The sequence below is a fragment of the Coregonus clupeaformis genome, chromosome 40, assembly GCF_020615455.1.
Source record: "Coregonus clupeaformis isolate EN_2021a chromosome 40, ASM2061545v1, whole genome shotgun sequence".
Classification (NCBI taxonomy): domain Eukaryota; kingdom Metazoa; phylum Chordata; class Actinopteri; order Salmoniformes; family Salmonidae; genus Coregonus; species Coregonus clupeaformis.
In genome coordinates this window covers 20092059-20116136 of record NC_059231.1, presented here as the reverse complement: position 1 = coordinate 20116136, position 24078 = coordinate 20092059, and the positions used below count along the sequence as shown (strand labels likewise).

General features: G+C 42.6%; 1 protein-coding gene across 3 annotated transcripts in view; it reads left to right on the top strand.

Moving 5' to 3' along the window:
- The window catches only part of LOC121555071 (coiled-coil domain-containing protein 141), a 70593-nt gene that overhangs the window by 12017 nt on the left and 34498 nt on the right, over positions 1–24078 (top strand). For all 3 annotated transcript variants that reach the window (XM_041868856.2, XM_041868857.2, XM_041868855.2), the window contains exons 4-17: positions 3679–3787; positions 4287–4540; positions 5360–5479; positions 5750–5956; positions 7164–7336; positions 7670–7811; positions 12452–12571; positions 14016–14207; positions 15006–15182; positions 17375–17554; positions 19431–19556; positions 19835–20023; positions 20661–20822; positions 22469–22618. In XM_041868856.2, coding sequence (XP_041724790.2) covers positions 3679–3787; positions 4287–4540; positions 5360–5479; positions 5750–5956; positions 7164–7336; positions 7670–7811; positions 12452–12571; positions 14016–14207; positions 15006–15182; positions 17375–17554; positions 19431–19556; positions 19835–20023; positions 20661–20822; positions 22469–22618 — 2301 coding nt within the window. The remainder of the gene's footprint in view (positions 1–3678; positions 3788–4286; positions 4541–5359; positions 5480–5749; positions 5957–7163; positions 7337–7669; positions 7812–12451; positions 12572–14015; positions 14208–15005; positions 15183–17374; positions 17555–19430; positions 19557–19834; positions 20024–20660; positions 20823–22468; positions 22619–24078) is intronic.

Below are 24078 nucleotides of genomic sequence, written 5' to 3'. Positions count from 1 at the left end.
AACCAGTTCTGTGTTTTTCATGATCATTGTTTGTTGGAGGAAATATATTATTACGGTCGTGTTACTGTTAGTGCATCTGTTTCCTCCTGTGAAGTTTACTTCAAAAGACAAAAGAAAACAGTTCATTGTTTTATCAGCTTTGTTAGCATTTGTGTCAACGTAGATAACATTGTAACTGAGAAGGGGCTGTTTGTACTGCAATTAGATATCAGGGGAATTTACTGCCAGTGTCACAATGGTGCAGTTTCCATGCCATTAGTCCACAAACAGCGTTGCGTTTTGTGATAATGTAGGCCTATGTGCTTTAACTTACCCACGCTCTAAAGGCTGGCCACCCTGGGTGCTGCCGCACAAAGCAGCAGCACATTGAGTTGGTGTGATGATTATGAAACATGATGAGCGGTAGTGTGAAAGATAAAGGAAGCAGATGGTTCCCCCTGGATAACCTCACTGTGGATGTGACTGAGAATTAAACAAATAGCAGAACTGTTTGTTCTGTCTGTCCTTTTACATGTTTCATCACAGACCAAACAGTGCTCCTTTTTCTATGTTTTACTTCTTTATTAAATCTATTGTTAATGTACGAAGCCTTTGGAGATCTCCATGAATAAATGTGCAAACTCAGAGCACATACTAAATCAAATCAAATGTATTGGTCACAAACACATGGTTAGCAGATGTTATTGTGAGTGTAGCGAAATGCTTGTGCTTCCAACAGTGCAGCAATATCTAGCAAGTAATATCTAACAGCTCCACAACAAATATCTAATACACACAAATCTATGTAAAGGAATGGAATAAGAATATATAAATATATGGATGAGCAATGTCATTGTCAGAGCGGCATAGGCTAAGATGCAATAGATAGTATAGAATACAGCATATACATATGAGATGGATAATGCAAGATATGTAAACATTATTAAAGTGGCATTATTAAAGTGACTAGTGTTCCATTTATTAAAGTGGCCAGTGATTTTCAAGTCTGTATGTAGGCAGCAGCCTCTCTGAGCTAGTGATGGGTGTTTAACAGTCTGATGGCCTTGAGATAGAAGCTGTTTTTCAGTCTCTCGGTCCCAGCTTTGATGCACCTGTACTGACCTCGTCTTCTGGATGATAGCGGGGTGAACAGGCAGTGGCTCGGGTGGTAGTTGTCCTTGATTATCTTTTTGGCCTTCCTGTGACATCGGGTGCTGTAGGTGTCCTGGAGGGCAGGTAGTTTGCCCCCGGTGATGCGTTGTGCAGACCACACCACCCTCTGGAGAGCCCTGCGGTTGCAGGCGGTGCAGTTGCCGTACCAGGCGGTGATACAGCCTGACAGAATGCTCTCAATTGTGCATCTGTAAAAGTTTGTGATGGTTTTAGGTGACAGGGCACATTTCTTCAGCCTCCTGAGGTTGAAGAGACTATGTTGCGCCTTCTATACCACACGGTCTGTGTGGGTGGACCATTTCAGTTTGTCAGATATATGTACGCCGAGGAACTTAAAACTTTCCACCTTCTCCACTGCTGTCCTGTCAATGTGGATAGGGGGGTACACCCTCTGCTGTTTCCTGAAGTCCACGATCATCTCCTTTGTTTCGTTGACATTGAGTGAGAGGTTATTTTCCTGACACCACACTCTGAGAGCCCTCACCTCCTCCCTGTAGGCTGTCTCATCGTTGTTGGTAATCAAGCCTACTACTGTTGTGTCGTCTGTAAACTTGATGATAGAGTTGGAGGCGTGCATTGCTACGCAGTCATGGGTGAACAGGGAGTACAGGAGGGGGCTGAGCACACACCCTTGTGGGGCCCCAGTGTTGAGGATCAGCGAAGTGGATATGTTGTTTCCTACCTTCACCACCTGGGGGCGGCCCGTCAGGAAGTCCAGGACCCAATTGCACAGGGTGGGGTTGAGACCCAGGGCCTCAAGCTTAATGATGAGCTTGGAGGGTACTATGGTGTTGAATGCTGAGCTATAGTCAATGAACAGCATTCTTACATAGGTATTCCTCTTGTCCAGATGGGATAGGGCTGTGTGCAGTGTGATGGCAATTGCATCGTCTGTGGACCTATTGGGGCGGTAAGCAAATTGAAGTGGGTCTAGGGTGACAGGTAAGGTGGAGGTGATGTGATCCTTGACTAGTCTCTCAAAGCACTTCATGATGACAGAAGTGAGTGCTACGGGGCGATAGTCATTTAGTTCAGTTACCATTGCATTCTTGGGTACAGGAACAATGGTGGCCATCTTGAAGCATGTGGGGACAGCAGACTGGGATAGGGAGAGATTGAATATGTCCGTAAACACACCAGCCAGCTGGTCTGCGCATGCTCTGAGGACGCGGCTAGGAATGCCGTCTGGGCCGGCAGCCTCGCGAGGGTTAACACGTTTAAATTAGGCTAAATTACACTGTTGTCTAACAATACAGATAGATTAACACTGTATTCCTCCACCTCCTTCACTGTTGTCTAACTATACAGATATATGAACTATGTCTTCCTCCACCTCCTTCACTGTTGTCTAACTATACAGATAGATGAACTGTCTTCCTCCACCTCCTTCACTGTTGTCTAACTATACAGATAGATGAACCATGTCTTCCTCAACCTCCTTCACTGTTGTCTAACTATACAGATATATGAACTATGTCTTCCTCCACCTCCTTCACTGTTGTCTAACTATACAGATAGATGAATCATGTCTTCCTCAACCTCCTTCACTGTTGTCTAACTATACAGATAGATGAACTATGTCTTCCTCCATCTCCTTCACTGTTGTCTAACTATACAGATAGATGAACTATGTCTTCCTCCATCTCCTTCACTGTTGTCTAACTATACAGATAGATGAACTATGTCTTCCTCCACGTCCTTCACTGTTGTCTAACTATACTGATAGATTAACTATGTCTTCCTCCATCTCCTTCACTGTTGTCTAACTATACTGATAGATTAACTATGTCTTCCTCCACCTCCTTCACTGTTGTCTAACTATACAGATAGATGAACTGTCTTCCTCCACCTCCTTCACTGTTGTCTAACTATACAGATAGATGAACCATGTCTTCCTCAACCTCCTTCACTGTTGTCTAACTATACAGATATATGAACTATGTCTTCCTCCACCTCCTTCACTGTTGTCTAACTATACAGATAGATGAACCATGTCTTCCTCAACCTCCTTCACTGTTGTCTAACTATACAGATAGATGAACTATGTCTTCCTCCATCTCCTTCACTGTTGTCTAACTATACTGATAGATTAACTATGTCTTCCTCAACCTCCTTCACTGTTGTCTAACTATACAGATAGATGAACTATGTCTTCCTCCACGTCCTTCACTGTTGTCTAACTATACTGATAGATTAACTATGTCTTCCTCCACGTCCTTCATTGTTGTCTAACTATACTGATAGATTAACTATGTCTTCCTCCACCTCCTTCACTGTTGTCTAATTATACAGGTAGATTAACTTTCTTCCTCCATTTCCTTCACTGTTGTCTAATTATACAGATATATGAACTGTCTTCCTCCATCTTCTTCACTGTTGTCTAATTATACAGATATATAAACTGTCTTCCTCCATCTTCTTCACTGTTGTCTAATTATACAGATATATGAACTGTCTTCCTCCATCTCCTTCACTGTTGTCTAATTATACAGATAGATTAACTATGTCTTCCTCCACCTCCTTCAGTTTGCTATCAGAATAGATGGGGCAGAAGAGTTCCAGAGCAGAGGGCATGAGCTGGCAGACACTGAGTGTCTGAAAGAACTGCTCATGAAACACAGCGTTATGAAGAGAGGTGGGTATATGTTCATACATCTATAGTACAGCATTTACACGACCCAAAGCTGGACTAATTCATTAATTATTTCTGTTTTGGCCCATATCTTTTGCAAATCAAAAAAGAGATTATGCACATTACAATCTATGCTCCCATGTGGTATGTTGGTGACAATGTTTTGACCACTTAGGTTTTCATCAGGTCCATATTGTTTTGACGTCCAGCACCTGCTCAAATACATTGTATGTGTGCATGTAATCATCTTTTCTTATTCTGGCCCATATCTGTCCCTCGGGTCTACTGGAGAAGTCAATGCTGGTTCTTAACAAGAGTGTCTTTCTAATGAGAAACGTTTAAATGGTATCACGTAATTCAGCTTTTTGCTGCTATTGGCACTATGTAATGCCTCCAAGTAATAGTAAATAAACCAATCCCTCTCTCTCTCTTTCTCTATTGCTTTCTTGCTCTCTCTCTCCTCTGTCGTCCACACCTCCCCATCCTTCCCCTCTTCCCCCAGGCCTCCTGGAGAAGTCAATGTTGGTTCTGAATAAGAGTTGTGATCTTCTAGACTTCCTGAGAGAGTTTCAGACTGAGGAGGGTCTTCAGAGGAGTGATGCGTTGAGAGGGGCTGACAGCAGCTATGGCCGGGTGGAGAGTCTGATGGAGATACTGCAGGACAGGAGGAGACAGGTGGATCAACACATGAAGCAGCAGCTCCTTGACCTGGAAGTGATCCTCAACATCTACCAATGGGATCGCCAGGAACAGGAAGTGAGTCACAAAATGTCAGGAAATGTCTATCTAAGATCAATCTGTGTCAGAAATCTCCTTTTGACTTAAAACTTTCACCGACCTCAGGGATGGCAACTTTGATGGGGGTGGGGGCCCAAAAAAATCTGAACTCATCATGAGTTGCCTGCCCCCAAGTAGAGTAGAAACAAATGTTCTGTGGCATGACAGTTGTCACGCTCGTCGGGAACAGAGGAGGACCAAGGCGCAGCGTTGCAGGCAAACATACTCTTTATTTAGAGACACGATCAAAACAACAAACGATACGTGACAGTTCACGGTCTAACATAAACAGACTAGAAACAAGATCCCACAAACTCTGTGGGGAAACAGGCTGCTAAAGTATGGTTCTCAATCAGAGACAACAAGCAACAGCTGAATCACGTTGCCTCTGATTGAGAACCACACTGGCCAACATAGAACCACAATACCAGAATGTGAAACCTAGAACAACACACATAGACTTTACACACCCTGGCTCAACATATTAGAGTCCCCAGAGCCAGGGCGTGACAACAGTTGGATAATAAGTATGGTATTAGAAAGTGCATCTGATATTGAAATGAGGGAATGCCTACCTAGAAAAATATGATACCTTCTGGCTTGTTGAGCCATATGGGGTCATGTGTTAAGATGCTGGAAGTACAGATGCCTCTGGGTTTAATATTCTATCTACTGCTTAGTGTAAGGAAGAGCAGTCATGCAGTATATAACTCTTCCTTTGAAATAATTTACATAAGTACCCAAGTATAAATGCATTAATGTCCTGACTGCAGTTATAATGTATGGTATTTTTTTCAGGTAACCCACTGGTTCAAAAACAAAGCTGACTTGTACTTTGAAAAAGATAATTTGGGCTCAACTCTCACAGAAAATAAAGAGCTCCTTCAGGAATACAAAGAGTTTGAAGAAAAAGCCAAGGTATGATACTTTAAATATGAATACACTTTGGGACATATTTGCCAAGTGGTTGACTGATATTTTCAACAGTAAACAACAAAGCTATAACATAAAACTTATATATTAGGGCATGTCCAATTGTACTGTATATTTGTGACTATTATAATGCTGGGGCCATGAGCACGACAGCTAAGTGACTTTAGTATAGAAAACATACTTGATCTACAGCCAATCTAATATTCCCTGTGTGTCTGTGTGCGTGTGTGTGCGTGCTTGCGTCCTGTTCTGCAGGACTGGAGTGTGTTGGTGGAGAAACTGCTAGTTCAGTCTTCAGAGCTGCTAGTGGGGGAAGCAGAAGGCCATGCTGAGGCTGAGACGGGCCATGTCTCTGAGAGGAGTGTGGCTCTCAAAGCCTTGCACAAACACTTTTGGAACCTCATGATGGGCCGGCTGGCACAGCTACAGGAGAGCAACGCCTTCTTCAGCAGCGCCAACAAGGTACAGACACAACTGACTACTGTATATAACCCCGCTTAGGAGAGTAGGTACTGAATCAGCAGTAGAAAGTAGCTAGTGCAACAATACATATCACCTACAGGAGAGCAATGGCTTCTTTAACAGTGCCAACAAGGGACAGTGCCTTCTCTACATGTTTTGTGGCCATAAATGATCAGGGCCAACAAGGTAATTACTGATTAGTGTACATATAGATAAAACGGTTCTATATCTATGCTAGTGTACATGTAATGAGAGAAATGCCTTCAGTGCCGTCAAGATAGTTACTGTAACTGTGCATATCATCAAATCAAATCAAATCAAATTGTATTTGTCACATGCGCAGAATACAACAGGTCTTACCTTACCGTGAAATGCTTACTTACGAGCCCTTAACCAACAATGCAGTTTTAAGAAAGTAGAGTTAAGAAAATATTTACAAAATAAACTAAAGTAAAAAAAAGTAAACAATAAAATAACACTAATGAGGCTATATACAGGGGGTACCGGTACCACCTTCTTAAGCACTGCCAATAAGGTACTGTCGCTTTAACAAAGAAATGGAGGCTAAACTTGTAGGATATAGTCAGACCATCCAAAAATATGCTCTCTTGCCAGATAGCTGCAGTTAGTCTTTATTTAGTTGACATGTCCATGTAGGAAGATTAAAACAACGCAAACAAATCTGCTACTGCCAAATCGTTACGGTTTCACACGACCTAATGTACATATCATGTGCCACCTTCTTTAGCATGCCAACAGGGTAGCTAGAATACTGTACAAATCATGTGCCTCTTTCTTTAGCAGTGCCAACCAGGTACCTAGTGTAGCTACTGTAGGCTTGTATTACATATCACCTTCAGGAAAGCCTTCTTTAGTAGTTCCAACAAGGTAGCTACTATACATGTAATATCATGTGCCCGACAAATATGTGAAGAGTGTAATTATTATTGCAGTACTAAGTGCTTACAACTGTCTTGGAGGTACTCTACACAAGAGTAGGGAACTAGTGACTTTAATTTGATTTGAACATGCTGCCCTCTACTGGACAATAAGGGTATACTATTTGTGCCATCTACTGCATCATGAATTATCACTGTTATTATAATGAGCAACATTACATTTATTCAGGACTTCTGCTGAACCATCTATCATGTTAACATTAATATTTAATGTATATTGTCCTATCCTCTCATTCATGTTTTGTCAGGCTTTTGAGGTCCTGGGAACTGTTGAGAGTAAACTTAAGGGGTTGAAGACCCAGACACTATGGTTGCCTGAGTTGGCCAAAAAGCATGAGGAGCTGTTGCGAAGCATCAAAGAGTCAGCCACCGACCCTCTTCAGAGAGGACAGCTCATACTGCATAAGGCCAACCCACAGAGGTAAGGTGCACGGCATCCATATTAGGACATCCTTAGTCCTCAGACTCAAAACGTCAAAACCACTCTGGTCAAGTTTAAAACCTGCTATGGTCAATAATAACCACAACCTGCTTATCACTGGTTTGGCAAACAGAGATTTTGAGTAACATGTGATTTCAATAGTAAAGATGTCACTGCTATCACTGTATTCTGAAATCAAATATACTTGTTATATGCAATGCCGTGTGTGCAAAATAGGCCTTTATATTAATAGATGGATGGATCAAGAATGCAGATAATATGATTAGTACATGGAGCATTTCACAGCAGACATGCCTCTTACTGTATTTCTAGTACCCAAGTGGAAGGCGTGAAAAGGATGCTAGGATATGTCAGAGACCGGGTTGATGCTCTGAGCCAAGAGTGCCATGCTCACCAAGCACTGGCAGCCAAGAGACAGCAGCTGGTGTCCCAATGTGAAGACCTCATGGACAAGGTACACTCAAGCCTTAGGTTTTGTCCCAAATGGCACCCCATTCCCTTTATATTGCACTACTTTTGACCAGGGCCCATAGGGCTCTGGTCAAAGGTAGTGCACAATATAGGAAAAAGGGTGCCGTTTGGGATGTACCCTTAGCTATCTTTTTATTGAGTTACATCTTTATTCTGAGCCTAGAGGAAAGTCTTTGTCCTCAGGCCTGGACGGAAGCCAAAGTAATTCCACTACCCAAGAGTGGTAAATCGGCCTTTACTGGTTCTAACAGCAGACCTATAAGCTTGCTGCCAGCTCTTAGCAAACTGTGGGAAAAAATTGTGTTTGACCAAATACAACGCTATTTCTCTGTAAACAAATTAACAACAGATGTTCAGCATACTTATACGTAGAGAAGGGCACTCAACATGTACTGCACTGACCCAAATGACTGGTTGAAAGAATTTGATAATAAGAAGATTGTGGGAGCTGTACTGTTTTCAGTGCAGCCTTTGATATTATTGACCATAACCTGTTGTTGAAAAAACGTATGTGTTATGGCTTTTCAACCTCTGCCATATCGTGGATTCAGAGCGATCTATCAAATAGAACTCAAAGGGTTTTCTTTAATGGAAGCTTCTCTAATGTCAAACATATAAAGTGTGGTGTACCGCAGGGCAGCTCTCTAGGCCCTCTACTCTTTTGTACTTTTTCCAATGACCTGCCACTGGCATTGAACAAAGCATGTGTGTCCATGCTGATGATTCAACCATATACGCATCAGCAACCACAGCTAATGAAGTCACTGAAACCCTTAACAAATAGTTGCCGTCTGTTTTGGAATGGGTGGTCAGTAATAAACTTGTCCTGAACATCTCTAAAACTAAGAGCATTGTATTTGGTACAAATCATTCCCTAAGTTTTAGACCTCAGCTGAATCTGGTAATGAATGGTGTGGCTGTTGAACAAGTTGAGGAGACTAAATTACTTCGCGTTACCTTAGATTGTAAACTGTCATGGTCAAAACATATAGATTCAATGGTTGTACGATGGGGAGAGGTTTGTCTGTAATAAAGAAATGCTCTGCTTTTTTGACACCACACTCCAAAAAGCGAGTCCTATAGGCTCTAGTTTTATCTTATCTTGAATATTGTCCAGTCATGTGGTCGAGTGCTGCAAGGAAAGACCTAGTTAAGCTACAGCTGGCCTAGAACAGAGCAGCACGTCTTGCTCTTCATTGTAATCAGAGGGCTGATATACAGTGCATTCGGAAAGTATTCAGACCACTTTACTTTTTCCACATTTTGTTATGTTACAGCCTTATTCTAAAATTGATTACATTGTTTTTTCCCCTCATCAATATACACAGAATGCCCCATAATGACAAAGCAAATACTGTAAATACTATGCATGCCAGTCTCTCTTGGTTAAGAGTTGATGAGAGACTGACTGCATCAGTTATTTTTATAAGAAACATTAATGTGTTGAAAATCCCAAATTGTTTGCATTGTCAATTTACACACAGCTCTGACACACACACTTACCCCACCAGACGTACAAACAATATTTTGGGAGATTGCAAAATATTACCTTTTCATTCAAGAGAAAGATATTGTTTCAGTTGATAATAAAAATTTTTTAGTTGTTTCTATAACTTGTTCTATAACTTTCTAGCAAGTCAAGCTATCTTACAGAGCAGCAGGCTAGCTAAAAGCTAGGTTATGGCTATACCAAATATTTGTATAACTAAGACAGACCACAGCCTGTCGTTTCCAATGGGAACAAATTAGCCATTGGGGGCAGAATAAGCAAGGAGGTGGGCAGAGCCAAGCACGAGCTAGCGAGATCCTATTGGCACGTTCTAGCATTCGTTTGCATATTTCCGTTAGGGAACGCCTATTTTGTGAAGTGCGTGTGTGCAATAACTCAATTCACATTTGCACTCCTTCTAAACAACTGCAATTTTTGGAAACTTTGACAAAGGTTTTATATTTTCATCTTCTTCTGTGGTTTGGTAACTTCCTGTTCTTCAACGGACTCTGGCTGGACTGACGAAGACGCAGAGCTTGGAAAGATTCAAAGTATGCAGCGTCCGTCTCGCAACGGAGCTTTCAACTGCAAAGGGGCATTGTGATTCCATTCCGTTGTGGACAGTCCCCATAGAAATGAATGCCATCCGGTATAACGTAACGGAGTGCTTATGGTTAATGTGAATGAAGCATTATTATGAATGTAATTATTAATGAGTGACAACCACTGCATGTCATTCATTACACTTTTTGGAGTTTTGTAACAGATGTATCTTTCCATTCATCAAATGGTGGGTGCATTTTGCACTGTTTGGATGCGGGACAGCGGGAATAATTCTATAGTGGACGAATGTGCGCAGGTAGCCAGGCTTGCATAGGAGCCTTGTGATGTGATTTTTTGACAATCAGATGAAAACATCATGACTGGTTGTGTTTATGTCACATTAAAAGGTTTGCCTAATACATTTTAAAAGTAAAACAATACATATGTACTATTAGGCTCACAGAGATGCAATTAAATTAATAGGGATTCTATATGTAATTCTATGATTAGGTCCATCATTTTTTTTCAACCCTGTTCCTATTGATGTGTCAGCTGACTGCTAGTCTCATTGGGCTGAATTCAGAGTTGACATAAGCATGTGCAAGTTAGACTTTTGCATAATATAATTCACTGTCAGTGGGAGAGGTGCATAAAAGTAAAAACATATACAGTGGGGAGAACAAGTATTTGATACACTGCCGATTTTGCAGGTTTTCCTACTTACAAAGCATGTAGAGGTCTGTAATTTTTATCATAGGTACACTTCAAATGTGAGAGACAGAATCTAAAACAAAAATCCAGAAAATTACATTGTATGATTTTTAAGTAATTAATTTGCATTTTATTGCATGACATAAGTATTTGATCACCTACCAACCAGTAAGAATTCCGGCTCTCACAGACCTGTTAGTTTTTCTTTAAGAAGCCCTCCTGTTCCCCACTCATTACCTGTATTAACTGCACCTGTTTGAACTCGTTACCTGTATAAAAGACACCTGTCCACACACTCAATCAAACAAACTCCAACCTCTCCACAATGGCCAAGACCAGAGAGCTGTGTAAGGACATCAGGGATAAAATTGTAGACCTGCACAAGGCTGGGATGGGCTACAGGACAATAGGCAAGCAGCTTGGTGAGAAGGCAACAACTGTTGCCGCAATTATTAGAAAATGGAAGAAGTTCAAGATGACGGTCAATCACCCTCGGTCTGGGGCTCCATGCAAGATCTCACCTCGTGGTGCATCAATGATCATGAGGAAGGTGAGGGATCAGCCCAGAACTACACGGCAGGACCTGGTCAATGACCTGAAGAGAGCTGGAACCACATTCTCAAAGAAAACCATTAGTAACACACTACGCCGTCATGGATTAAAATCATGCAGCGCACGCAAGGTCCCCCTGCTCAAGCCAGTGCATGTCCAGGCCCGTCTGAAGTTTGCCAATGACCATCTGGATGATCCAGAGGAGGAATGGGAGAAGGTCATGTGGTCTGATGAGACAAAAATAGAGCTTTTTGGTCTAAACTCCACTCGCCGTGTTTGGAGGAAGAAGAAGGATGAGTACAACCCCAAGAACACCATCCCAACCGTGAAGCATGGAGGTGGAAACATCATTCTTTGGGGATGCTTTTCTGCAAAGGGGACAGGATGACTGCACCGTATTGAGGGGAGGATGGATGGGGCCATGTATCGCGAGATCTTGGCCAACAACCTCCTTCCCTCAGTAAGAGCATTGAAGATGGGTCGTGGCTGGGTCTTCCAGCATGACAACGACCCGAAACACACAGCCAGGGCAACTAAGGAGTGGCTCCGTAAGAAGCATCTCAAGGTCCTGGAGTGGCCTAGCCAGTCTCCAGACCTGAACCCAATAGAAAATCTTTGGAGGGAGCTGAAAGTACGTATTGCCCAGCGTCAGCCCCGAAACCTGAAGGATCTGGAGAAGGTCTGTATGGAGGAGTGTGCCAAAATCCCTGCTGCAGTGTGTGCAAACCTGGTCAAGACCTACAGGAAACGTATGATCTCTGTAATTGCAAATAAAGGTTTCTGTACCAAATGTTAAGTTCTGCTTTTCTGATGTATCAAATACTTATGTCATGCAATAAAATGCAAATTAATTACTTAAAAATCAATGTGATTTTTGTTTTAGATTCCGTCTCTCACAGTTGAAGTGTACCTATGATAAAAATTACAGACCTCTACATGCTTTGTAAGTAGGAAAACCTGCAAAATTGGCAGTGTATCAAATACTTGTTCTCCCCACTGTATATATGCCATTTAACAGAGTCTTTTATCCAAAGTGACTTACAACATGCGTGCATACATTTTATGTATGGGTGGTCCCAGGAATTGAACCCACTACCCTGGTGTTGACAAGGGGCATGCGCTACCAACTGAGCTACAAAGGACCAGTTAAGCGTATCTAAAGTCAGATTACAGCCCATTCTCAAACGCGTAGCAAGGCTAGTTGACAGCCTACGATCAACTGCTAATGCTTTCATGTGTGTGTAAATGTCCATGTATTTCAGTTGACTGCATTTGAATGAATTGTGGAACTAATAAAGTAAAGTAAAAGTAATGTGTTTCTGTCCCAGATCTCAGTGTGGCTAAAGAGCAGCAACGGTGTCCTCTCCAGCAACACTGAGCCAGGCTCCCTGCTCTCCCAGTCTGAAGACATGCTCAACAAACACCTGGAACTCTCTTCACAGACACAGGTAGAGTCAGATATAACACCTGTACACTTACTCAACCCTATTCAGATATACGTCCCTTTTGTTTATTTACACAGCTCTTGTACAAAGTTTGGGGGTCACTTCCATTTCAATTCAGGAATCTCAGTTTACTTCCTGAATTGAATTCATTCTAATGGACCTAACCCTGTCTTGTACTGTACTAAAGTATACACATTACATTACCAACAGTTTGTGGACACCTGCTCGTCGAACATCTCATTCCAAAATCATGGGCATTAATATGGTGTTGGTCCCCCCTTTGCTGCCATAACAGCCTACACTCTTCTGGGAAGGCTTTTCACTAGATGTTGCAACATTGCTGCTGGGACTTGCTTCCATTCAGCCACAAGAGCATTAGTCAGGTCGGGCACTGATGTTGGGCGGTTAGGCCTGGCTCGCAGTCGGCGTTCCAATTCATCCCAAAGGTGTTCAATGGGGTTGAGGCCAACCAAGTTCTTCCACACCGATCTCGACAAACCATTTCTGTATGGACCTCGCTTTGTGCACGGGGGCATTGTCATGCTGGAACAGGAAATGACCTTACCCAAACTGTTGCCACTAAGTTGAAAGCACAGTATCGTCTAGAATGTCATTGTATGCTGTAGCATTACGATTTCCCTTCACTGGAACTAAGGGGCCTAGACCGAACCATGAAAAACAGCCCCAGACCATTATTCCTCCTACACCAAACTTTACAGTTGGCACTATGCATTCGGGCAGGTAGCATTTTCCTGGCATCCGCCAAACCCAGATTTGTCCATCGGACTGCCAGATGGTAAAGTATGATTCATCACTCCAGAGAATGCGTTTCCACCGCTCCAGTCCAAAAATGGCGAACTTTACACCACTCTAGCCATCGCTTGGCATTGCGCATGGTGATCTTAGGTTGGTGTGCGGCTGCTTGGCCATGGTAACCCATTTCATGAAGCTCCCGACTAACAGTTATTGTGCTGACGTTGCTTCCAGAGGCAGTTTGGAACTCTATAGTGAGTGTTGCAACCGAGGACAGACGATTTCTACGCGTTTCAGCATTCGGCGGTCCCGTACTTTGAGCTTGTGTGGCTTACCACTTCGCGGCTAAGCCGTTTTTGCTCCTAGACATTTCCACTTCACAATAACAGCACTTACAGTTGACTGGTGCAGCTCTAGCAGGGCCAAGATTTGACAAACTGACTTGTTGGAAAGGTGGCATCCTATGAGCGTGCCACGTTGAAAGTCACTGAGCTCTTCAGTATGGCCATTCTACTGCCAATGTTTGTCTGTGGAGATTGCATGGCTGTGTGCTCGATTTTATACACCAGTCGGCAACAGGTGTGGCTGAAATAGCCGAATCCACTAATTTGAAGGGGTGTCCACATACTTTTGTGTATAAAATAGTGTATGTGTTACCATAGAGTTTTCTCAACCCTGGTAATTTGGTTCTCAGGAAACAGTCAGTGAGGCAGAGGCCATGGCAGAACTGATAAAGGAACTGAGAACACTGGAGTGTCCTGAAGCCACTGAGTTCTCCAACAAAGCATCACTGCTAGAAGAGGAGCTGAAGACAGTCACCAGAAACATCACATCTCGCATCGAGAATATCCGACCATACGTGGGCTTCTTGCGAATTGCTGAGGAGGTTATTTTCTCTTACATAATTTGATGAAACTTAGGAAGCTCATGGTTTTTATAGATCTGTATAGTTAGTTTGGTACAGTGGTATCTGACTAAATAATGTTACATAATTATGTACAGTGTACATTTAAGTTTTTATGTATTTCATTAATATTATGTTGAAAGCACAGGGGAATTCAAATGAAATGTGTCATTAACTGAAATGGAAATCAATCTGAAATGCAGTGTTGGGGAAGCTACTCTGAAAATATAATTTACGAAGATGCCAGTTACTTAACCCTGGAAGAAGTTAAGCTACACCAAAGCTACCCTTAAGAAAGATATAGTTTACTTATCTAAAGTTACTTTGAAAAAGTAGTTCACTACATCCAAACCTCTTAATGAAAGATTATCATATGTAAATCTGAAATGTCATAGAAGACAATTTGCAAGAACAGTTCACTTTGGGGTCATATGTTAACAGAATGTGTAATTTAGCCTATTAAGCACAAAATCAATGTTTCAAGTGAGAATTAGGCAGGTCGGATGCCAAAAAAGAAAGTAAATGATTGCCTACTTCACCCATATTTTATTTTCCTTTTGCAAGAAGAGTAGTGTGTAGCTCCAGTAGTTAGCTGCACAACTACATGGCAAAAAAAGTAAATAAGTACTGAAAACACTACCTAGATTTGAATTTAGTTTAACTACCACTAAGCTACTGCAAAAAGTAGTTAAATTACTAGTTGAACTACTTGTAGTTTACTACGCCACAACACTGCTAAAATGTAATATTCTGACATGTGTGACTCCAATGCTGGTTCAGGTGGAGGAACAGATGCAGAGTCTACATGAGAGCTATAACAGGAAGCCAGAGGAGGAGGAGAATGAGGAGAGTGGAGTAACGTCTAAGGAGATAGCTGACGCTAAGTGGCAATCCATGTTGGAACGCTTCCTCACCACACTGGACCTAGGAAACAACTACATCAACTCCTCAAACATGGTGAGAGACATTATTAAGCCTCAACCCCTCCATGCACTGTTATCCATGCTAACATTGAGCCTTCCTATAAGCTATTGCTTTTCTGTCTGCACATACAGTGCATTCAGAAAGTATTCAGATCCCTTGAGTTTTTCCACATTTTGTTACGTTACAGCCTTATTCTAAAATTGATTAAATTAATTGTTTTCCTCATCAATCTACGTACAATTCCCCATAATGACAAAGAGAAAACAGGTTTGTAGAAATATTTGCAAAAAATAAAAACATTAAAAAAATATTTATAGAAGTATTCAGACCCTTTGCTGTGAGACTCGAAATTGAGCTCAGGTGCATCCTGTTTCCATTGATCATCCTTGAGATATTTCTACAACTTCATTGGAGTCCACCTGTGGTAAATTCAATTGATTGGACAAGATTTGGAAAGGCACACACCTGTCTATATAAGGTCCCACAGCTGACATTGCATGTCAGAGCAAAGACCAAGCCATGAGGTCGAAGGAATTGTCCGTAGAGCTCCGAGACAGGATTGTATCGAGGCACAGATCTGGGGAAGGGTACCAAAAAATGTGTGCAGCATTGAAGGTCCCCAAGAACATAGTGGCCTCAATCATTCTTAAATGGAAGAAGTTTGGAACCACCAAGACTCTTCCTAGAGCTGGTCGCCTGGCCAAACTGAGCAATCAGGGGAGAAGGGCCTTGGTCAGGGAGATGACCAAGAACCTGATGGTCACTCTGACAGAGCTCCAGAGTTCTTCTGTGGAGATAGAAGAACCTTCTAGAAGGACAACCATCTTTGCAGCACTCCAACAATCAGGCCTTTATGGTAGAGTGGCCACACTCCTCAGTAAAAGGCACATGACAGCCCGCTTGGAGTTTAACAAAAAGCACCTAAAGACTCTCAGACCATGAGAAACAAGATTCTCTGGTCTGATGAAACCTGGCACCATCCCTACGGTGAAGCATGGTGGTGGCAGCATCATGCTGTTGGGATGTTTTTCAATGGCAGGGACTGGGAGACTAGTCAGGATTGAGGGAAAGATGAACAGAGCAAAGTACAGAGAGATCCTTGATGAAAACCTGCTCCAGAGCGCTCAGGACCTCAGACTGGGGCGAAGGTTCACCATCCAACAGGACAACGACCCTAAGCACACAGCCAATACAACGCAGGAGTGGCTTCTGGACAAGTCTCTGAATGTCCTTGAGTGGCCCAGCCAGAGCCCGGATATGATCCCGGTCGAACATCTCTGGAGAGACCTGAAAATAGCTGTGCAGTGACGCTCTCCATCCAACCTGACAGAGCTTGAGAGGAACTGCAGAGAAGAATGGGAGAAACTCCCCAAATACAGGTGTGCCAAGCTTCTAGCGTCATACCCAAGTAGACTCAAGGCTGTAATCGCTGCCAAAGGTGCTTCAACAAAGTACTGAGTAAAGGGTCTGAATACTTATGTAAATGTATATTTATATTTTTTATTTTTTATGAATGTGCAAAAATGTCTACAAACTGTTTTTGCTTTGTCATTATGAGGTATTGTGTGTAGATTTATGAGGGGAAAAAAACAATTTAATCAATTTTAAAATAAGGCTGTAACGTAACAAAATGTGGAAAAAGTCAAGGGGGCTGAATACTTTCCGAATGCACTGTATATCTTAGAATTAACAAGTAATAATAATACATTTTATTTTAAGCGCTTTTCAAGACACCCAAGTCACTTTACATACACAAGATAATCAGCAGGATAAAAAGCAATACAATCACACATTAAAATAAGCAAGTATATAAAAGTACACAAAATATAAGGACAGACTAACCAGGGAGGTGAACTAAACAGGGTTTCAGCAGTGGGTTCAGTGCGAGAGGGTCTGAGTCGTGAGATGTTTTTGAGGTGGAAGAAGGCTGACTTGGTGATGTTTTGGATTCTGGGTTCAAATGACAGCGTGGGGGACAAACGTAACAGCAAGTTCCTGACTGTGGAGTTTTTTGCTTTTTAAAACTAAATGATGCCAAAACAGAGGTCATGCCAAAATTAGACAAACCTTACAACCATTGATTATTGCATTTTCATATAAGTATGGTTAGCATTGCTTTGGAATAATAACTTCCGCCAACATCCAGGAGCCCTTCGTAAGGGCTGTAGGATACAGATAAGATCCAGTACCTGATACCAATGGATTCTTTATGTTGACATTGTCAGGTGAGTGAGAACCTGAATCTGAATGTGAGCGCAGCCATCGGTGTGGTGGAGAAGACCATGGAGGAGCTGAACAAGAAGAAGGTGGATCTGTCAGACCTCTGGACCTCCTGGCAGCTCCACGTCAGTCAGATGAAGTCCGTCAAGAAACAGTTGAAGAAATACAAAGAACAACTGAAAAAGGTACAATACAAATAAGTATATATAATGTACACTACCGTTCAAAAGTTTGGGGTCACTTAGAAATGTCCTTGTTTTCGAAAGAAAAGCAATTTTTCTGTCCATTTAAAATAACGTAAAATCAGAAATACAGTGTAGACATTGTTAATGTTGTAAATGGCTATTGTAGCTGGAAACGGCTGATTTTTTATGGAATATCGACATAGGCGTACAGAGGCCCATTATCAGCAACCATCAGTCCTGTGTTCCAATGGCACGTTGTGTTTGCTAATCCAAGTTTATCATTTTAAAAGGCTAATTAATCATTAGAAAACCCTTTTGCAATTATGTTAGCACAGCTGAAAACTGTTGTGCTGATTAAAGAAGCAATAAAACTGGCCTTCTTGAGACTAGTTGAGTATCTGGAGCATCAGCAATTGTGGGTTCGATTACAGGCTCAAAATGGCCAGAAACAAATAACTTTCTTCTGAAACTCGTCAGTCTATTCTTGTTCTGAGAAATGAAGGCTATTCCATGCGAGAAATTGCCAAGAAACTGAAGATCTCGTACAACGCTGTGTACTACTCCCTTCACAGAACAGCGCAAACTGGCTCTAACCAGAATAGAAAGAGGAGTGGGAGGCCTCGGTGCACAACTGAGCAAGAGGACAAATACATTACAGTTTCTAGTTTGAGAAACAGACGCCTCACAGGTCCTCTACTAGCAGCTTCATTAAATAGTACCCTCAAAACACCAGTCTCAACGTCAACAGTGAAGAGGCGACTCCGGGATGCTGACCTTCTAGGCAGAGTTGCAAAGAAAAAGCCATATCTCAGACTGCCCATCTTAATATTTTCTTTTTATTGGCCAGTCTGCTCAAATAAGCAAATAGAAACGACAGTCCATCATTACTTTAAGACATCCTAAAATCAGGCCTTCATGGTCGAATTGCTGCAAAGAAACCACTACTAAAGGACACCAATAAGAAGAAGATACTTGCTTGGGCCAAGAAACACGAGCAATGGACTTTAGACCGGTGGAAATCTGTCCTTTGGTCCGATGAGTCCAAATTTGAGATTTTTGGTTCCAACCGCCGTGTCTTTGTGAGACGCAGAGTACGTGAACGGATGATCACCGCATGTGTGGTTCCCACCATGAAGCATGGAGGAGGAGGTGTTATGGTGTGGGGTTGCTTTGCTGGTGACACTGTCAGTGATTTATTTAGAATTCAAGGCACACTTAACCAGCATGGCCACCACAGCATTCTGCAGCGATACGCCATCCCATCTGGTTTGTGCTTAGTGGGACTATCATTTGTTTTTCAACAGGACAATGACCCAAACACACCTCCAGGCTGTGTAAGGTCTATTTGACCAAGAAGGAGAGTGATTGAGTGCTGAATCAGATGACCTGGCCTCCACAATCACCCGACCTCAACCCAATTGAGATGGTATGGAAAAGCAGCCAACAAGTGCTCAGCATATTTGGGAACTCCTTCAAGACTGTTGGAAAAGCATTCCTCTTGAAGCTGGTTGAGAGAATGCCAAGAGTGTGCAAAGCTGTCATCAAGGCAAAGGGTGGCTACTTTGAAGAATCTCAAATATAAAATATATTTTCATTTGTTTAACACTTTTTGGGTTACTACATGATTCCATATGTGTTATTTCATAGTTTTGATGTCTTCACTATTATTCTACAATGTAGAAAATAGTAAAAATAACGAAAATCCCTTGAATGAGTAGGTGTATCCAAACTTTTGACTGGTACTCTATATCCTGAATCACAACAAATGTATTCTCAATTTATCATAAGTGCAATCTCATTTAGTGTTAAGACAACCCCCTGAATACAATGTTGGAACAGAAGTGTTATTTTTTTTTTATTGAGTTTTTTTTTACAGACTGTTCATGACCTAAAGAATGTAGAGGAGGTTCTTGTCCCGACCTCTAAAGTAGATCTGGGAAGTGATCTTCAGACTGTGTCCAAGCTACTGGAGAACTTTAACCTAGCTAAGCCCCAGTTTCTGGTAAGAACTGTAGCCTATTGGCATGTCATACACAGTAGGTAGAAGAAATCACAACATTATTATGTCTGATTATGTATAATACTTTTACAATAGTACCAATAGTCTGTGTTAGTAGTTAGTTAGTATACACTTGACCTTATCTATACAGTATCTTTACAGGGGCTCTAAGTAGCATGACACCATGCCTACATTTGTGTTCTGGTCCATTATGTGATATCCTATAGGTAAATATGCATTATTATTCTACTATATCTCTATTTACTGTATGTCCCCTGTAGCAGTTGAATGCAGAGGTAGAATACATGGTGAAGACATCAGAACTGTTGGCGCTGAAAGGAATTCCTATCAAAGAGAAGAGTGAGAAAGTCACAGAGATGCTTCACCTTCATCAGAGAGTGAAAAATAAAATCAAAGAGTATGAGTCTGTCCTCAACATGGCCGTGAAGTTCCACCAGCTCTATGACGAGGTAACAACACATAGTCTAAGTGTGCGGGTTGTGTACCGCCCTATTCCCAATGGAATAGTGCACTACTTTTGACCAGGGCTCATAAGGTGTACTATATAGGGAATAGGGTGAAATTTGGGACGCACCCATAGTCTTACATTCTGTAAATATCAGGGAGGGTGTTATCTTTGCTATAGTCTCTTCAGAGTCATTGTGTCTGGGTCTGGCATGGAAAACTATATTTGCTGTGTGTTTGAGAGAACACATGGGATCAGTTTAGAATAGATCAAAGCTCCCTGCCCTTCACAGACATTTTCAGATTGAAATGTCACATAAATATTGTAACTATCAGAGAGTTACTTACCTATCTAGCTTTTCTGTAGACACCAAAGAACACAGGATATCAGTTAAGAGATACCCTGGAGATTCCTCGCAGACCTTTTCAGCCAGAAATGTACCATAAGAGATTAATACTTTGCATGCTTTGCAGGTTTCCCAGACAAGATAACACAGAAGACACTAATAGACCTCATTACTTACTAATTTTATAATCAATTCTTGAACAGCTGGTGATATGCAAACATCATTAAACACACATAGATTCGGATCATAGCAATAAATAAACAGCCTCCTAATTGGTTCATTGTTTTGTCCCCAGCTGGATAAGCTGTTAATGTTGGAGCCTGTGACGGGGTTCAGTGAGACGAGCCAGGCTAAGATCCAGCTGATCCAACACCAGGACAGACAGAGTCACGTCAGACACCTATACAAGCTGGCTATCTCTCTGGGAGGAGATATCAGCAACACTGTACAACAGTCGGTGAGAAGACACACACACACACACAGCCACGTCAGACACCTGTACAAGTTGGCCATCTCTCAGTAACACTGTCGGTGCGACTGCAAGGCAACACCTCATCATTCACCGCTGTTGTTTGTTTGTCTTGACCCTGAGAGCATGTTTGCACTCCCCTTGCACCAAGTGCTGGACTTTACTTTTTTTAAAACTTTACTTTTTTTTTCACAGGCACAATGCATACCAATGAAATAATAAATAATAAATAAACTCAGCAAAAAAAGAAATGTCCTCTCACTGTCAACTGCGTTTATTTTCAGCAAACTTAACATGTGTAAATATTTGTATGAACATAACAAGATTCAACAACTGAGACATAAACTGAACAAGTTCCACAGACATGTGACTAACAGAAATTGTATAATGTGTCACTGAACAAAGGGGGGGTCAAAATAAAAAGTAACAGTCAGTATCTGGTGTGGCCACCAGCTGCAATAAGTACTGCAGTGCATCTCCTCCTCATGGACTGCACCAGATTTGCCAGTTCCTGCTGTGAGATGTTACCCCATTCTTCCACCAAGACACCTGCAAGTTCCTGGACATTTCTTGGGGGAATGGCCCTAGCCCTCACACTCCGATCCAACAGGTCCCAGACGTGCTCAATGGGATTGAGATCCGGGCTCTTCGCTGACCATGGCAGAACACTGACATTCCTGTCTTGCAGGAAATCACGTACAGAACGAGCAGTATGGCTGGTGGCATTGTCATGCTGGAGGGTTATGTCAGGATGAGCCTGCAGGAAGGGTACCACATGAGGGAGGAGGATGTAACGCTCATTTCTTCGACGATAAACGCGAATCCGACCATCACCCCTGGTGAGACAAAACTGCGACTCGTCAGTGAAGAGCACTTTTTGCCAGTCCTGTCTGGTCCAGCGACGGTGGGTTTGTGCCCATAGGCGACATTGTTGCCGGTGATGTCTGGTGAGGACCTGCCTTACAACAGGCCAACAAGCCCTCAGTCCAGCCGCTCTCAGCCTATTGCGGACAGTCTGAGCACTGATAGAGGGATTGTGCGTTCCTGGTGTAACTCGGGCAATTGTTGTTGCCATCCTGTACCTGTCCCGCAGGTGTGATGTTCGGATGTACCGATCCTGTGCAGGTGTTGTTACACGTGGTCTGCCACTGCGAGGACGATCAGCTGTCCGTCCTGTCTCCATTGCAATTTATTGCCCTGGCCACATCTGCTGTCCTCATGTCTCCTTGCAGCATACCTAAGGCACATTCACGCAGATGAGCAGGGACCGTGGGCATCTTCCTTTTGGTGTTTTTCAGAGTCAGTAGAAAGGCCTCTTTAGCGTCCTAAGTTTTCATAACTGTGACCTTAATTGCCTACCGTCTGTAAGCTGTTATTGTCTTAACGACCGTTCCACAGGTGCATGTTCATTAATTGTTTATGGTTCCTTGAACAAGCATGTGAAACAGTGTTTAAACCCTTTACAATGAAGATCTGTGAAGTTATTTGGATTTTTTACGAATTATCTTTAAAAGACAGGGTCGTGAAAAAGGGACGTTTCTTTTTTTGCTGAGTTTAGAAGTATACTTTTGAAGATTGTTACATTTCCTGATCATTATCCTATGATACAAACATTTTCTCTCCTGCCATCCCAGCATGCCTCAGGTTTCTCTGTGCAGCGTCTGCAGGAGCGTCTGGAGAGACTGGAGAGAGGCTGTGTGAACTGGAGTGCTGAGGCCAACAGGTGTGAAGAGAGCCTCATCAGCAACATGTACTACTGTGTCTTCAAGGAGGAGATCACTGAGGTGAAACCCTCTCTCTCTCTCTCTCTCGCCACACACACACACACACACACACACACACACACACACACACACACACACACACACACACACACACACAGCTTCAAGGAGGAGATCACTAAGGTTGGACAAACAACATTTTGGCTTTATATCAATTAGTCTATTAGTGTAGGTCAGGGCTCTCCAACCCTGTTCCTGGAGAGCTACACTCCTGTAAGTTTTAACTCCAACCCTGTTCCTGGAGAGCTACCCTCCTGTAGGTTTTAACTCCAACCCTGTTCATGGAGAGCTACCCTCCTGTAGGTTTTAACTCCAACCCTGTTCCTGGAGAGCTACCCTCCTGTAGGTTTTAACTTCAACCCTGTTCCTGGAGACCTACCCTGCTGTAGGTTTTAACTCCAAACCCTGTTCCTGGAGAGCTACCCTCCCGTAGGTTTTAATTCCAACCCTGTTCCTGGAGAGCTACCCTCCCGTAGGTTTTAACTCCAACCCTGTTCCTGGAGAGCTACCCTCCCATAGGTTTTAACTCCAACCCTGTTCCTGGAGAGCTACAACCCGAGTTATAGCTAACCTAATTCAACCAGCTAATTATTAGTATCAGGTGTGCTAGATTAGGGTTGGAGTGAAAACCTACAGGACGGTAGCTCTCCAGGAACAGGGTTATGCACCCCAATGTATCTAACCCAGGCCCCAGATCAAGAGTTCAATTTATCTAACACAGGTCCCAGATCAAGAGCTCAATTTATCTAACCCAGGTCCCAGATCAAGAGCTCAATTGATCTGAGGTCAAACCCTCTCTCGCTCACACACACACACACACACACACACACACACACACACACACACACACACACACACACACACACACACACACACACACACACACACACACACACACACACACACACACACACAGCTTCAAGGAGGAGATCACTAAGGTTGGATGGTGAAACAACCCTTTGGCTTTATATCAATTAGTCTATTAGTGTAGGTCAGGGCTCTCCAACCCTGTTCCTGGAGAGCTACACTCCTGTAGGTTTTAACTCCAACCCTGTTCCTGGAGAGCTACCCTCCTGTAGGTTGTAACTCCAACCCTGTTCCTGGAGAGCTACACTCCTGTAGGTTTTAACTCCAACCCTGTTCCTGGAGAGCTACCCTCCAGTAGGTTTTAACTCCAACCCTGTTCCTGGAGACCTACCCTCCTGTAGGTTTTAACTCCAACCCTGTTCCTGGAGAGCCACCCTCCTGTAGGTTTTAACTCCAACCCTGTTCCTGGAGAGCTACCCTCCTGTAGGTTTTAACTCTAATCCTGTTCCTGGAGAGCTACATCCCGAGTTATAGCTAACCTGATTCAACCAGCTAATTATTAGTATCAGCTGCGCTAGATTAGGGTTGGAGTGAAAACCTACAGGACGGTAGCTCTCCAGGAACAGGGTTATGCACCACAATTCATCTAACCCAGG